The sequence below is a fragment of the Bos indicus x Bos taurus genome, chromosome 1, assembly GCF_003369695.1.
Source record: "Bos indicus x Bos taurus breed Angus x Brahman F1 hybrid chromosome 1, Bos_hybrid_MaternalHap_v2.0, whole genome shotgun sequence".
In the NCBI taxonomy this organism is placed as follows: Eukaryota; Metazoa; Chordata; class Mammalia; order Artiodactyla; family Bovidae; genus Bos; species Bos indicus x Bos taurus.
In genome coordinates, this window is record NC_040076.1 from 56,548,515 (window position 1) to 56,564,017 (window position 15,503).

The 15,503-nt window shown below is 48.2% G+C and overlaps 1 protein-coding gene across 2 annotated transcripts; it reads left to right on the plus strand.

Moving 5' to 3' along the window:
- The first annotated feature begins 679 nt into the window (after nucleotides 1-679).
- Nucleotides 680-15,104, plus strand: TAGLN3 (transgelin 3). Of its 2 annotated transcripts, none has more exons than XM_027517243.1 (5): nucleotides 680-1,000; nucleotides 1,313-1,494; nucleotides 2,676-2,850; nucleotides 13,224-13,326; nucleotides 14,637-15,104. In XM_027517243.1, the coding sequence occupies exons 1-5, from the start codon at nucleotides 790-792 to the stop codon at nucleotides 14,776-14,778; spliced, it is 813 nt and encodes a 270-aa protein (XP_027373044.1). In that variant the 5' UTR covers nucleotides 680-789; the 3' UTR covers nucleotides 14,779-15,104. The 2 variants fall into 2 exon arrangements, with proteins under 2 accessions (XP_027373044.1, XP_027373132.1); XM_027517331.1 differs by having other exon boundaries at nucleotides 753-990.
- Nucleotides 15,105-15,503: the final 399 nt, after the last annotated feature.

The window sequence follows — 15,503 nt, forward strand, 5'->3', positions numbered from 1 at the left end:
TTCCAGCTAGGGATTGAACCCATGTCCCCTTGCAGTGGAACATATGAGTCTTAACCACTGGACCACCAAGGAAGTCCCAACAAGACTTCTTACCTCCAAGTGACTTATAGTCTAGGAAGACAAACCACCAAGACCTTCAGCAGTTCTAAAAATTTCAGGCCAACTTAGGTCTGAAGATTATTCGCAAGGTCTAGTTTGCTCACACCAAATACGCAGTGACCACTGACAGCGTGTTATCTGTGCCTTCCTGGTCCTTAATTAAAATAAACAGATGACATCTTTATAGAAGTCTTTCACTCCAAGACTTCTTCGTACATTGAGCTCCCTTTAATTCATAAAACGTGTACTCAGTGTTTCCAGATTTAAAAATCGCATTAAAACGCTATACTCCTTGAATAAGTCAAACTGAGGCACAGAGGTTTCCCACCGGGATGGAAGTTTCTGGATGAAATCCGCCTGGAAACAGAACAAGCAGAGCGTTGCAGCTCCCAGCCCCGCCCCTCCCGCCCCACCAGACAACTGTTCCCCTCCGGGCAGGGGCAAAGTGGTTTGGCAACTCCTGACAGATGGACAGCTGAGAGAACGGACTCTCCCACAGGCCCCTGCCCCTGCGCAGCTGTGCGCGGGCCTCGTGCGCCACGCCGGCTGTCCCCCGGAGCAGCGGAGAGAATCGTGCGGCTGAGAAAGCAGCTCTCCGCGGGAGGGAGGCGGGCGGGCTTGACTGACACCCGAGAGGGCTGGCTTTTTGGAAGGCTCTTAGCAACGGCCCTGGTTTGACCCTCCTCAGCCATGAGAAAATCGAATCAGTGTACCCTTCTCCCAGGCGCTTGTAGCATCAGCAGCGCAACGTCAAGGGGGCCTTCCTCCCTGCCTGTTAATTACCTGCTCTCTCCCATCTCAGGGTTCCTGCCTTTGCAAAAGTGCCTCTGGGAGGAAGGAAGAAACGACTACCACCCAGCCCCTTGCTGCCCCGGGGCTTCAGGCTTGATTGTGAGTCCTGGTGCGTCGTTTCGTCTTATTGATAGGCGGGATTGAGAGGTGGCATCCATCCCCCCACCCCCCAGCCCCTATCCCCCCGGACAGACAGGGGCTTTATTCTAAGAGTCACTGGCGCGTGGCTGCGCTTTTCTCTCCCGTTTGTAGGTGAAACCCCAGTGACTTCATTGGCTCCTTGATTTAAACCACGCCCGGCTGTCTGCCCGCTTTGCTGCTGCCGGGCCAGGCGGCCCAGCCACATCCCAGCCCAGGGTGCAGAGAGCCGGGCGGGTGCTCTATTGTGTGGATGCCTCGCGTGTCCTCTCTTCTCTTCCAGAGATGGCTAACAGGGGCCCGAGCTACGGCTTAAGCCGAGAGGTGCAGGAGAAGATCGAGCAGAAGTACGACGCGGACCTGGAGAACAAGCTGGTGGACTGGATCATCCTTCAGTGCGCCGAGGACATAGAGCACCCGCCCCCGGGCAGGGCCCATTTTCAGAAATGGTTGATGGACGGAACGGTAAGGACCGGCAACGATCCTAGTGGATGAGGGGCGAGCGGTGGGCAGGGAAGCCCTCCAGGGTCTCCTCTTTTTACGTGAGGATGGCTGCCAAGCTCTTGTCTCGTGGGGATGGAGATGGGAATGCCTTTATCTCTTCGGGGATGGACGATCTGGGCTCCCTGCTAGAATTCCCTCGCTAGATTAGAGTACCCTCCGCCCATCCCAGACATCACAGCTTGCTTCTGAGTTGCTGGCAGATTGGAAGCCCTTTTGCTCTTTACAGCGAGAGTAGAGATAAGTATTTCCTTGAGATCTTTCCAGCCTTCTTGGTGCATCAGCTCCTGGAAGGGAGATGAGGGGTGGGGGGGAGGGGATTCCTTCCCCCAGGAGTAATAGGTTGGTTATATAGTAAAACAAAGGAAGGGGTGGAGGAGTAGGACTCACCACCTTCCCATTCTTCCTGGAGCTATCTGCCTTGGGGATGCTCAGTGCCTGTCTGTTGAATGGATGGGTTCTCATGAAACTGAAGGGAATCCTTATTTGATAACTGCTTTTCTAAGGAGATGCTGCTGTGTATTTGGGTGGATGGGGACCACAGGCTCTGCTGATGCCAACAAGCCGGTCTTTTCCCACAGGCTGTGATTTACTGTTACATAACGGCTGTCCCAGGCTTCTGTTGGGTTATGCCCAGCGCTTTGGTTATAGGTATCTGGGGGGAGCCACCCGGTTTGGTTCCTTTACATATCATTAGCCCTTACCCGATGCATTATTGAAGCCTGATTCTGATCTGCCTTTTGATGGAAGAAATAATACTATATCATTCTACCTCTCTGGAAGCCACTAACTCATCCCTCCATAGAAAGCTTGAAATCGTGACTGCATCACTGCACACATTCCCTCTCTAAACAGTCTTTCCCTCACCCAGAAAAAGGAAGGGAGGAGTTAGGAGGGAAGAGGATTCCCAAGCTAGTGGCCTCATCACGGTCAGGAGCAGCCAGAGGATGGGTTTTTGGGATTCAGTGTGGGAGCCTGGCCACCCAGCTCAGAGCCCATGCCTTTCTGGGGTGCCAGATTGGCCCAGGCCCAAACCTGTAGTCTGTGCCCTGTGGGGGCCAGGATTTCACTTTGCATTTAGGGACTAGTAAATACAAAGGGAAACACTGATTCTGTACCCCCACCCCCACCCTTTCCTTCTTCAGGTCTTGTGCAAGCTGATAAACAGTTTATACCCACCAGGACAAGAGCCCATTCCCAAGATCTCAGAGTCCAAGATGGCTTTTAAGCAGATGGAGCAGATCTCCCAGTTCCTAAAAGCTGCGGAGATCTATGGTGTCAGGACCACCGACATTTTTCAGACCGTGGATCTGTGGGAAGGTAAACAGCTTTCTCATGCCTTCGGCTCATTCTCCCCTCCCCCACCCGTTTGCTTTTCTCTTTGTGAAACCTGCCCACAGTGTTCTTCCGTGTGCTTCCATGCGTGTGTGCACATGTGATTTGAGAATGTGAGAGGATTATCAGCTGTCACCCAGGCGCGCTGTTTGCCTCCTACTTTGTGATGTTCTATTGCAAGTGTTCCTCCTCTAAGGAACACACACCTCGGGACACAGCAGGGACCCCGCAAACTAAAGGCATAAACAGAAGCCTCTGTGGAGAAGAAGCTAACAAGGTTGCATGGATGCCTCTCCTTTCTTTTACTCCTCCCACAACATAATTTTCTCTACAAATGATAGTTCCTGGAGGGGATGGGGGTCGGCAAGTATGCTTCTGACTCACCAGCAGCCAGGGTTATAGACAAAGCTGCCTGGCACAACTTTGTCATTCAATCTGAGAAATAATAGCACCCCAGCCTTGTATTAAATGATTACTTGGGAGGTTGATGACTATGCCTTGCAGATGTGTATTTGCTCAGAGACAGTGACAAATGATTTTTTCTTTTATAGTTGTGAATTAAGAAATCTAACAAGGCATAAAAAGGAAATCAAGTTTCTAGACATATTTATCAATCCACCACCATTAGGGAAAGTGATGTGGATGGAGATACCACCAGAGAATTTGGGACCCACGGTCACAGGGCTCAGAGTCCCCTGGAGCCCAAATGTACACTTCCATCCAAGCATGTTTTTCCACACCAGGCCTGCCGCGGTGAGGAGAGGGAGGGACTTGTGTGAGCAGGGCTACCAGGTTGACGCTTCACTCTCATACTCATTGTCACCAGCTGTCATCGGTGGTTCAATCAACAGGATACTCGGGGCAGTGGCCCAAGTGGCTCTACTGACAATGAGAATGAACAGACTTTCCTGGGATCAGGAGACAATGATATATGAAGGGGTATTCAGATGATGGTTGAACCATATTTCTAGCAGAGGACCATTCTACTAAACACCTTATAAAGAAGCAATTGCCTCCTTAATCCTCACCCCCCGACACACACCCTGTCTCCATGTCATGCAGAGAACAGATGAGTACTTAAAAATCCTAAGAGGCCGATCAGTTTATCAGTCATGTTTTGCTATTATTTAGAAGCTCAGATATTCAGACCTTCGGGCCAGGCCATTGAACCTCACGGACACTAGCCTCCAAATCCCCACAGAATGTCATCGTTCAGCTTTAGTCCCTGCTTTATAGGTCAAAACTATGCTGATTTTTCCTTGCTAATAATACCTATTGCTTATCAATATTTTCCTCAACACTAGGCACGGTACTACTGCCTTTCTGCATAATACCAATCAATTCTCCTAACAATTTCAGGAGAGGGGGTGTTGTCGTATGACTGGCTAGTAATTAGCAGAGCCAGGACTCAAATCCACGCTCTGTGATATCAAAGAGTAGGGCCTTCACTCGTCTGCATGCCATGCTTTGGCCAGCATGCTATTTCTTTCCCCTACACCAGGAGTGTGCTGTTGAGTCATAACCATGAGTGAGGAGATGAGGAGGAGAGGGAGTATGATTCAGGGCTGTGTGGGACGGAAGGTGAGAGCCCCTGTGCTGGCAGGTTTGTGTGAATGGAAGGGGTCCCAGTGAGTGCCCCAACCCTACCGAGTACAGGAAGTATATAGGTTAAGGAAGAAACTGGGAGGGCTGGGGGAGGTGGGGAGCCCAAGGGTGCTTTTCTGTGCTGAGGAGGCTTTTCTTGTCTTTCCTCTTTTCCAAAGACCACAGAGGTGAACTTTAGGCACAGGAGGTGCTAGCAGTGAGGGGGAGGAGGACAGGGGCAAGGGTTCCCTGATAAGTAGAGTAGGTGATGATGAAACTAGAGCTCACCCACAATTACTTATGTATGTTGTACTACCTGCCCCAACCCCAGGCATCAGCTAGCTCTCAGGGAAGAAGGAAGTTGAGGGGCATCAGTGTGACAGCAGGAGCCTGAGATGGGGTGGTAGAAGGGTGGGCTCCAAGGCAGGGTGATACTCCTAGAGAAAAGGGGAAAAGCAGACACTCTGAGGTGGACAGGTGGGCTCCCAGGGCAAAGAAAGATGGGGCTGTAAAGGAAATAAGGAAGGCAACTGATTACTGCTAGGGCGCTGTGGCTGAGATGCTGTGGTCAGGAGAGCTGGCATAGAACAGATACTTCAGAGTGTCTAGAGGCTCCAGGACCTGGTGGGCCCCTCCATGGAGGGACAACTCAGGACTGAGGTTGGGAGATTCATTCTGTGTGCTAGAAGGGATACTTGACATCCCCCAGGAGGCTTGTCTGCAGCTTGGGCTGGTTACCATACAATGGAGCCAGAGGCAGGAAAGTGAGTTACTTTGAGCAGAGATCGGGGAGCCATGTGGCCCTGGGTGAGTCCAGGAATGAAAGCCGTGGAACAACAGCACCAACAAGCATGAGGCTGGATCCTTCTGCCAGAGCCGCTGGTCCCCTGCGAGTCTGGGGATGAGTGAGCTGGAGTCTAAGGGATGCCACTGGGCAGGCGGGCAGGTGTCGATATGCCTATGTGCGTGAGAGGGTGTCCATGTTTGTGTGCTCAGCTATTGGACCGGCCATCCCCTCAGCTTAGTTTCACATTCTTCTTGCTCTTCTGCACCTGACCTGTGGTTTTAATGCTGTCATCAAATTTCACATTACTCACATTCACTCCTGATTCCACGCATTGTGGTCATGGTAGCTGTGGCTCCAAGGGGCCAGCCCTCCTTGCCTGGGTACTTCTCTTCCTTGTCTGCAGGCACTTTATACTCGACAGCTCTCAGTGCCTTGTCTCCCCTGCTTGGCATCTTCCTAAGTAAGGCGTCTGCTTGCCCATGGCTGCCCAGTGACTCTGTGCTGCTCTTATGTCGCAGATGAATAAAGCCGCAGGAGCCCAAAGCTTGCCAAATGCCTTCTCTTTTAGCTTCAGTTGTTTAGACAGGCAGATGCCCCAGAGGTATCCTCTATCTTGAAACCCCTTTTAGATACAAGGTGAAATGTTCGAATGGATTTGGGGGCAACCAGAATAAAAGGTTCAAGGCCTTAAGAAGGAACCCAGGGCTGAATGGTCTAAAAAACAACCCAACTACAGAGATATAGATAAGGTTACTGGAGTTCCCCTTGAAGGAAGCTGGGTGACCTGTTCCTTTCAGTGATAGAGGAGCAGTGAGGGCGGCTTAGAGCCATGGAAGGAGAGGTCTTTCTCATGGATGGGAGAAGGTGGATGCCTGGCAGGTTTGGGATTCACCCCAGGTCCCTGGAAAGGACGGGTGGGGCCATCTCAGTTGTGACTCTGGAGAGCAATGGAGGTTAGTTTTCAGCATCTCTTCTGTGGAGGGAAAGGGGGAAGAAGAGAAAGGGAGGAGCCGGAAAAGGAGGGGTGTCTGTGTGTGTAAGAGATAATGCACGAGAGCAAGTGAGTGTGCTGGTCACAAAGCGTGCAAAGAAATGTCACCCTGGAGGGTAGAAAAGTGCAGGCCCCTAAGTCAGAAATTAGACCACCAGTTTCAAACCTCTGCTCCACCACTTACCAATGAGCTTTGCTAAGCTTCTATTTTCTCACTTGTAAAATGGGAATAATAGTGTCTATTTCACAGGGTTGATGTGAGATGTCAATGAGACAATGCATTAAAAGTGCTTAGCGCAGTGCTTCTACTGTGGAAGAGTAGACCATAAAATATGATAGCAATTTTCAAGTTACTATTATCATTGTCTCTTTAAAAAGACTAACAGAAAGTGAGGGCAGCAGGAGCAAGGCTGGAAGGGAACATGTTCTGTCTGGAATGAATGGACTTCATTAAGGGCCTCACACAGCGGCCGGTAGGGTTACCTGGATGACCTTTTCTCTCTCTGTCATCTCCAGTGGCTTCACCTCTGGCCATTCTCCAAAATGAGGGGCCATCTTTTGGGTCTCTTTATTGACTTTTTTCCACCTCTATGGTCATTACCCTTCATGTTTTTCCCATGATATATATTGCTTTGCCTATTCCAAACCGAGGGGTCTTGGTACTATGGGAAGAGCGTGAGTTTTAGCGTCATGCTCCAGACCTTGGTTAGACTGCTTAGTTTCTCAGAGGCTCAGTTCCCTTCTATAATCAGCTCTTCCCTTGTAGGATTCTTGCAAGGATTAAATGTATAAAATGCCTAGCGTGATGCCTGGCTAAGAGACACCTAATAAACGTTGGTTTTTTTCCCTCTGCTGTCAATCCATCAATAAATACCCTTTTTGGTTCCCATGCATAACCAGGCAAAATGAGCATTAGACACCTAGAATTCTAGAATGTCAGAGTAGACAAGACTTAAAAATCAATCAAATCTGATCACTCTTCCCCATAATCCTACTGATGAGGGTTTGGGACACATGGTTTTATGCCGTCTTCGTGTTCCCCTCCTTGATGACTGAGTGTTGGAGAGGTTTATACTGGGGGTGCAGTGCCTGGAATATATTCCAAATATGGAGCCATATATGTTCTCTGGGAGGTGTCACTGTATGTGTCATTCCTCAATAGTAAGAAAAGACGAGACTTTTCACCCAGTCTGAGAGCTGTTCAGGGACATTGTACAGTACCCGTGGTGACTTGAGACATTACAGAAATGCCTGCTGCTTGAAGCCTCCTTTTCTCTCAGAGCAGCCGTTACTGCATTTATTCCAGGCACTGCTCACTCTGGTGTGTGGCGGGCTCTTCCTTCAGCAGTGGGCCTTCAACTGCAGTGTGCACCAGAAAGAACCTCCTGTCAGGCTTGTGACAACCCAGATTACTGGACCCCAGCCCCAGAGTTTTGGAGATATTAAGTCTGGGGTGGGGCTTAGGGATTTGCATTTCTTACCCATTCACAGGTGATACTGCTTCTGCTGGTCTGGGAACTCCACTCTGAGAACCACTGCCCTACAGAATTTTTCAGCGAGGCAAGGAGTATAAATTTATAAAGCCCACAGAGCAGCCCAACCTACCCTCTGACATTTCACCCTGATTTAAAGCAATAGTTTTCTACCTTGAGTGGAGAACTGAGGGTTATGCCTAAGTTATTACTCAGGAAAATAAGAAATGTTTTTTTCATCCATTGACCGCTTTCTCTATAAGTCCCAGAAAGATTGAAAAAAAAAAAAAAAAAACACCCAGTATTCTAAGAGCAACAAGGTGGAGTCAAGAATAATGTAAAATAAAAGTCATTCCAAAGCAAGAGCTTTGAATGTAAGACTGCATTTTAGTATTGAAAGCAGAGTATCCAACCTGACTATACCTGCCCAGATGACTCCTCTGGCCTTATTTCTTTCTCTTTAACTTTTTGTTATTTTTTTCTACCCAAAGACATGCATAAGAGAATGAAAATAATTTTAAAAATTAAGGGAACAGAATCCTTGTTCAGGTATCTTTTTGGTAAAAGCCTTCGAACTCTCTGGGCACTGGGGTTCCTTATAATATAGAACCCTTGGCCAATCCCCACGGACATGATCCTTTAATCGCTGGATTGTAAGACCATACCGGGGGGACACTGCGCTGTGATAAAGCAGTAAACAGGGAACAGAGTGCTGTCAAGTAAGTTGCTTTAAGAGATTCTGACAAGGAAAGCTACCTTGCCACCATCTCTTTTTATAATTGCAAGTCTAATATTAGTTTCCCCTATGATAGGGGGCTGGAAGGGTTCAGGAGCCTGATTAAAATCCTGAGCTGTTATGTAAACTCGGCCCCTCTCTTTTGTGTATCACTTTCCTTCTGTGGCCAGTGGTCTCAGATCACCACCTGGACTCTGAGCCTCCCTGGTGGCTCAGTCGGGAAAGAATCTCCCTGCAATGCAGGAGACTCAGGTTCAGTCCCTGGGTCAGGAAGGTCCCCTGAAGAAGGAAATGGCAACCTACTCCAGTATTCTTGCCTGGGACAATCCCATGGACAGAGGAGCCTGGAGGGCTACAGTCCATGGGGTCGCAAGAGTTGGACACGACTTAGCGACTAAACCACCAACGCCACCTGGACTCAGTCTCATTCATACACTCCCGGCATCTAGAAAAGTCCCAGCACCTAGTTGGTACTTTAGAACCATTCTCCTCCTCCCCCTTCTTCCTCTTTCACCCTCTTTTTCTTGGAGAAATAGCCTTGAACAGCAGTTTCAAGCGGTCTTGTCAAAGTAACTAGGGGTAGTTTTCAGGAAGCAAAGCAATTCCAAGCTTCTGAGGTTCTGAGCAGCCTCCCCAATGTGGATTTAACTATTGATGTTACTTCTGACTTTGTGGAGAGTAGCTCTGAAGGAAGCAGTTATGGCTTAGCAACTTTAATTTAGTACCTACCACATATCAGACATTGGGATGTTTTTAAAAATTAAAAAAGTATAGTATTGGAGGCAGTGCTTGCATGTCCATCTGGCTGCATCAGAATCATCACAGGAGATTGTCCCAGGGTGTGAATTTTCAAGATCCTCAAGTAATTCTGATAATCGGTCTAGTTAGGAGTCACCAGGTGAAACCCATGTTTCTTAAACTTGTCTGATGGCATGAATCATATGGAAAGATTATTAAAAATACAAACTCTCAGGCCCCACCCAGGACTGCCAGATCAGTCCCTCCAGGGAATGACCTCAAATTTCATGTTTTTTTTTTAAAGAAAGTCAGGAAATTTTTATATTTTTAAAGTGTTCCCCCAACCTCATCTGATAAATAATTCCAGAAGCTTGGGAAACTATGTTCTATAGCAGGCTGGGTTCTAGGCAGATGGATGTGCGGTTGTGATTCAAGCAGTTTAGCTTTTGCGGCTTTATAACTGGCTCACTTCACAGATCTTTCCCAACCTCACTGCTCCTTCAAACATTTCAATGTTTGACTCTCAGTGACAGGAATCAACCTCCAAAAACAGCCCGCTTCTACCCAATAGCACTTGATCTGAGCTTCTGAACTGGCAAGAGAAATGAGGCTGGAATAGAGGCTCTCTTCCCATTTGGTTCACCCAAAATAGTAGAATTCTTTCCAAAGTGTGCCTTTTAGAAAATAAAATAGACATGAACTGGTTGCAGAAGGCAGATTTCTGTTCATTTATATTACTTAATCTTGACAATAATTATTTTAACTTGATCTGCAAACTGGTGGGGATCTCTGGGCCTCAATTGCTTTCTTTTGCTTTAATCTGACTAGGGTTGAGAAATTATTCCAAACAAAACAAAGGTTTGAGGTCATTTGAAATTTGTGCCCCAGATTTTATGGGGATTTTATGCCTGTGGGAGATGGCAGTGTGGCCTCCTAGATTGTTTGTGGGCTTTGCCTTCAGACAGACCTGAGTTAGAGCTTGGCCCTGATTTACTTGTTGGGTAGCTCTGGCAAGTTAATTAACTTTCCTAAGTTAATTTTTCCATCCACCTTTTGGGAGGAATCATATCAAGTCCATGGGGGTCGGTGAAACTGTTAGTCACTGAGTTGTGTCTGACTCTTTGTGACTCCACGGACTATAGCCCGTCAGGCTCCTCTAGGAATTCTCTAGGCAAGAATACTGGAGTGTGTATCCATGCACTTCTCCAGGGGATCTTCCTGACCCAGGGATTGAACCCCAATCTCCTGCATTGCAGGCAGATTCTTTACCGTCTGAGCCACCTCTTCACAGATGGCTCTAGTGGTAAAGAATCCGCCAGCCAATACAGGAGATGTAAGAGACATGGGTTCAGTCCCTGGGTTGGGAAGATCCCCAGGAGGAGGGCATGGCAATCCATTACAGTATTCTTGCCTGGAGAATCCCATGGTCATAGAGCCTGGTGGGCTACAGTCTGTAGGGTCACAAAGAGTTGGACACGACTGAAACGACTTAGCAGCAACAGCTACAAAATGGAGCTCACAATCACATATAATGAAGTGTTTTTGAAGTGAAAGTCGCTCAGTTACGTTCAACTCTGCGACCCCATGAACTGTAGCCTGCCAGGGTCCTCTGTCCATGGGATTCTCCAGGCCAGAATACTGGAGTGGGTTGCCATTTCCTCCTCCAGGGGATCTTCTGACCCAGATATCAAACCCAGGTCTCCCGCATTGCAGGGGGATTCTTTACCAGCTGAGTCACAAGGGAAGCCCACGAATACTTGAGTGGGTAGCCTATCCCTTCTCCAGGGGATCTTCCTGACCCAGGGATCGAACCCAGGTCTCTCGTTGCAGGCGTATTCTTTACCATCTCAGCTACCAGGGAAACCAATAAAGTGTTTAGCCTATCATTTATAACAAATCTCTTGTCTCCGGACCTTTCTTTTTTAAAAAAGGTTTTCCAGTTTTTCCCTGTCTAATGCCTGTTTACCCAGCTTCTTTTGCCCAATCACACAATTTCTTACTTTTGGATGCTTCTGGCTTGAGGGTGGGGTGGGATTTATAGGTCTACATTCCTGGATATCTTCCCCTTGCCCCAGCTTAGTTCTCCCTCTCCTCTCTGGGCTCATGCAGTGTGTGTGTGTTAGCCCTATGTGATGGGATGGGGGCTGGGTCTATGGTTTAACAGAGCTTGCTTCCCACCCCTGGCACCAGGAAAGTATCTGTGGCTGCTTGCCAGGTGCCAGGCTCCACATTTTCCCAGATCCTGGACATGCCAGATGTGCTCTTTCCAACCACCAGGCACAGATTTCTGGTGTGCTTCCTGTAGAGAGTGGAGATGAGTGACGTACCCAGACCTTTCTAAGCTTCCATGTGCTTCGGTTTCTCGAGATTCTCTTTAATGGCTCACTGCTTGAAAGCAAGCCCTCTCCGTATCTCCTCCCACAGTGATCTTTCAGAATATCATCATGACAGTTCTATCAAAAAAATGTATCTTATGATACAGTGACAGTCACAGAAATGCTTTAAATCTGCGGAAGAGAGGGAACATTCTCATAACCTCTCCTTCATTTCCTCTCTCTGACTTCTCAGTATCCCTTGGGCCCACCTCCTTCCATCTGCTGCCCAGATCCTCCTTTCTCCACCAGCCCAGCTGTTCCTTGCGTCTGGTGTGGGGCTCTCCATTGAGAAAGTTTCATCCCTGTATGTATTATCCATCCCACAGGGCCTCACAATCCAGGAAATCGTCCTGTGGTTAATGTGGGCAGTGTAGGAGGGGCGGGGAGAGAGATGAGGATCTGCTGTCTCTCCCTCCTCTTTGAATAAATGGACATCCTGAGCTGGACTTCCTCTACAGGCCTTAATAGTTTATTTTGTTATAGTTATGCTCCATTCTCACTTTTTGTCTGCCTTTCCCCTGCAATTCTGTATTCTCTGGGGACTAGGCTGCAGCAGCCTGCCCCGGGGAGATTGCAGATGGTTCACTCAGTCTGGAGAGGAACTTTAATGTCTGCCCTTAACTTTCACAGCCCCCTGCTAGGCTGAACACTGCACCTCTCCCCCAGCCTGGGGCTTTAGCTTCTGCACTTCACGCTTGTGCCGTACGTATGCCTTTGATCTGGTTCTTAATTGTGGGGCTAAGCACACAGTAGCAACTTCCCTTTTCCTTGTCCAGGCCATGTCAGCTGGCTAGAAGCGGGGAGGGGAGAAAGGATGGAACAGGAGACTGCCTTGTAGGCCAGTTGTCCGCTCCGTGGCTGAAGGGTCAGGGCTCCTTCGGTGACAGTGTGCCCCTTCCCCCTGAGTGAGGGGGCATACCTCTCCCTCACTCCCTCTCAGTCTCTCCTCCTCTCTCCCTCCCTCACTCTCTCTCATGCAAGCCATTTATTTATTATCTCCATTTAGCTCCTTTCAAGCAGCACAAAATGAAGAGCCTCTCACCACGTCACACTGGATGCTCTCTGTGTTGATTTGCTTTTCTTCATCTGCCAGGCCTCCAGCCCAAAGAACCAAGTGAATACTCAATTTGATGCACATGGGTGATTTTAGACCCTTTTAACCCAGATAAAGTAAAAGGAAGAATCTTCCTGGGGTTTGGTGCAGTTCATCCATCCAGTCAATATCTTTGCAGTTTCCTTTTCTCTTTTCAGTCCGGAAGAAAATCTCCTGTGCAGACCCCCACACCAGCCTGCCCACAGCACCTCCCCTCACCACTGCTTGTAGAACCCTCGGAGGCTGGGGCCTCTGCTAAGGGCAGAGACCCACCTCTGTCTGAGCTGCTCAGTTATTGGAATGTGTTATGCATGCAACTGGGAATGGATTAGAACCTGGGTATCTCTGGCATGCACCACATAAAGAATAATTAGTCAGGAGATTTTTTTGTTGTTGTTCCTTTCTGAAGAGTTTGGCTATGGTTGTCTTTGGGCCACTTTGAGGTGTATTTTGTATCCCTCTCCCTCCAGTGTGCTCAACTACAGCCTCCTATGAGAACTTCTTCCCAGAGGTCCAGCCCCATGCTCCTCGACTCCTTGGCCCCGACACACACTTGGCTTTAATCTCTTCATTGGCTTCCAGGAAAGGACATGGCGGCCGTGCAGAGGACCCTGATGGCTCTGGGCAGCGTTGCTGTCACCAAGGATGATGGCTGTTACCGGGGAGAACCGTCTTGGTTTCACAGGTAAAAAGACCTTTCCAGTCACACGCTCTCCCCTTCCCTGGGCCGAGGATGATTTTAACAAAAGTGAGCATCTGAAGCCTTGGAGCTCCCTGGAGGCTGTTTGGACACAAAGTCCAGGCGAGAAACAGGCAAACACAGCCCCACAGCTGAATCTCCCGGAACAAGGCTAGACCTATGCTGCCAGTTCAGGTGAATATACCACCAGAGCTTTTCCTGCTTTTCAGATACCTGAACACTGCAGCTCTGCCCACATTATGTCTCTCCTGAGGCAGAGCAGAACTGAATGGCTTTTCTCACATGTGCCTTCATGTCTGAATTTGGTTTTATTATGAGCCAACTTGCCCTGAATGCACATATTTATTTATTTTCCCACATAATGAAGGTAAAATATGTTTTTATTTGTTGGAACAGTCCTGTCCTCCTAGCATATCCATTAATAGCATTCTCTGTCATTCTCAGAGGTGGCCTGAAGTGGATAATAAATTATATCGTTGTGTCGGTAAAGGGCCTTTTCCTAAAGAAATTTGTTTTGCTGTTTGTTTGGGGCAGAGAGAGGTAGCAAGGGAGCTTAAAGTTAACCCAATAGCTCAGTGGGAGATGAAAAGAGCACGTTGTACAGATAATTGACCCTTCATTCCTCTAATCCCCTCTTCTTCTTGACAGTTTAAAAAGGTACCAGCTTGTGGCAATGTAAATGAACCTGGTCTGAAAAGCTAGATATTGCCAGGTGAAACCCTGGTTTTAGCCCCCATTTTGTTAGTGACCCCATAAAACCAGCATTATTTACTATCTGGCTCTTCATTAAAGCTCGCAGACGTCTGTCTAGGGTAAGAAATTTCACCTCCTTAACTCACTACATCCCTCAGCTCTAAGGTGGGACATTCATCCTTGGCCCCATACAGAAAAGGGTGGAGTGGGATGAATGAAATGCTTACTAAAAAAGAGCTGATTTTAATTTTCACAAGAGCTTGAGGTAACTGGTGAGAGGAGAGACAGGAAAGCTGTCTGAGAGTAAAATCTCCAGAGAAGCAGCACTGGTTCTTTGCTGTGGAAATTCTGGAAATTCACTTAAGAGTAGAGAGGTCGTGTATCAGAGTAGGGCCCGTCTGTGGTAGGGTCATGGCCCAGGTGGTGCTGCAACCCAGGGCAGGGTCGTAGCTCAGGGTAGAACCATAGTTCCTGGCAGGACTGTGGTTCAGAATAAGGCTGTCCTTCTAATCGGTGGCCCCCAAAAGAACATGTCTAACTGCATATCTTGGGAAAGGTTTAAAAACGGAATGATAGTGTTCCCTCTCATTCCCTCTGCCCAGGAAAGCCCAGCAGAATCGGAGAGGATTTTCCGAGGAGCAGCTTCGCCAGGGACAGAACGTAATAGGCCTACAGATGGGCAGCAACAAGGGAGCCTCCCAGGCAGGCATGACCGGGTATGGAATGCCTAGGCAGATCATGTAAGACGCCACGTCCCGCAACCTGTAGTGAGGACGAAAGTGCCGCATCGTGGTCTCTATGATAAAGAAGTAGTTAGTCACCTTCTGACCTTCTCAAAGCCTCCTGCCCCTGGTTTTTGCAAGTGCTGCATTTTTGCTGCGAATCCACGTTGCCTACTGCTGCCACCTCCTGTTCATTTAGAACTATGCAAAGACTCCGCTTCCTCTTCCTCAGCTCCTTTGCCCTAGAAGCCTTCGTTTGTCTGATTATTTATTTATTTATTTGCCAAAAATGTCCCTCCTCAACTTACAGAACGCACCTAATAAACGAATTAGTCTTGTGTCTTCAAATGTAACGTTTCTTCTTTATCTCTAGGGACTTTGCAGGCAGGGCTGATCATTTCATTCAAGAAGCTAGCAATATGGAATTAAGCTGTAGAAATGTAAGTTAACTTTCATGTAGTCCTTACAAGGTTATACCGGTCATCTTGATAGTTGCAGTAAAAAGTTTTGGAATAGTTTTGCCCACTCTGACAGCCTGAAGCCAAGAGCTCAAGAACAAGGTCTTTGCCCCCCCACATATTTTTTGAGTACCTACCTTATGCTTATTATGCCAGACTCTGGCCAAGGGGTTGGGGGGACGATACAGAAATGAGCAATCCGAAGCCCCAGTTCTTCACGGACTCACGTATAGATGCCCAGAAAGTATGGAGGGTGTTTATATCAGCTGGATGATTGAAGAAGAGAACA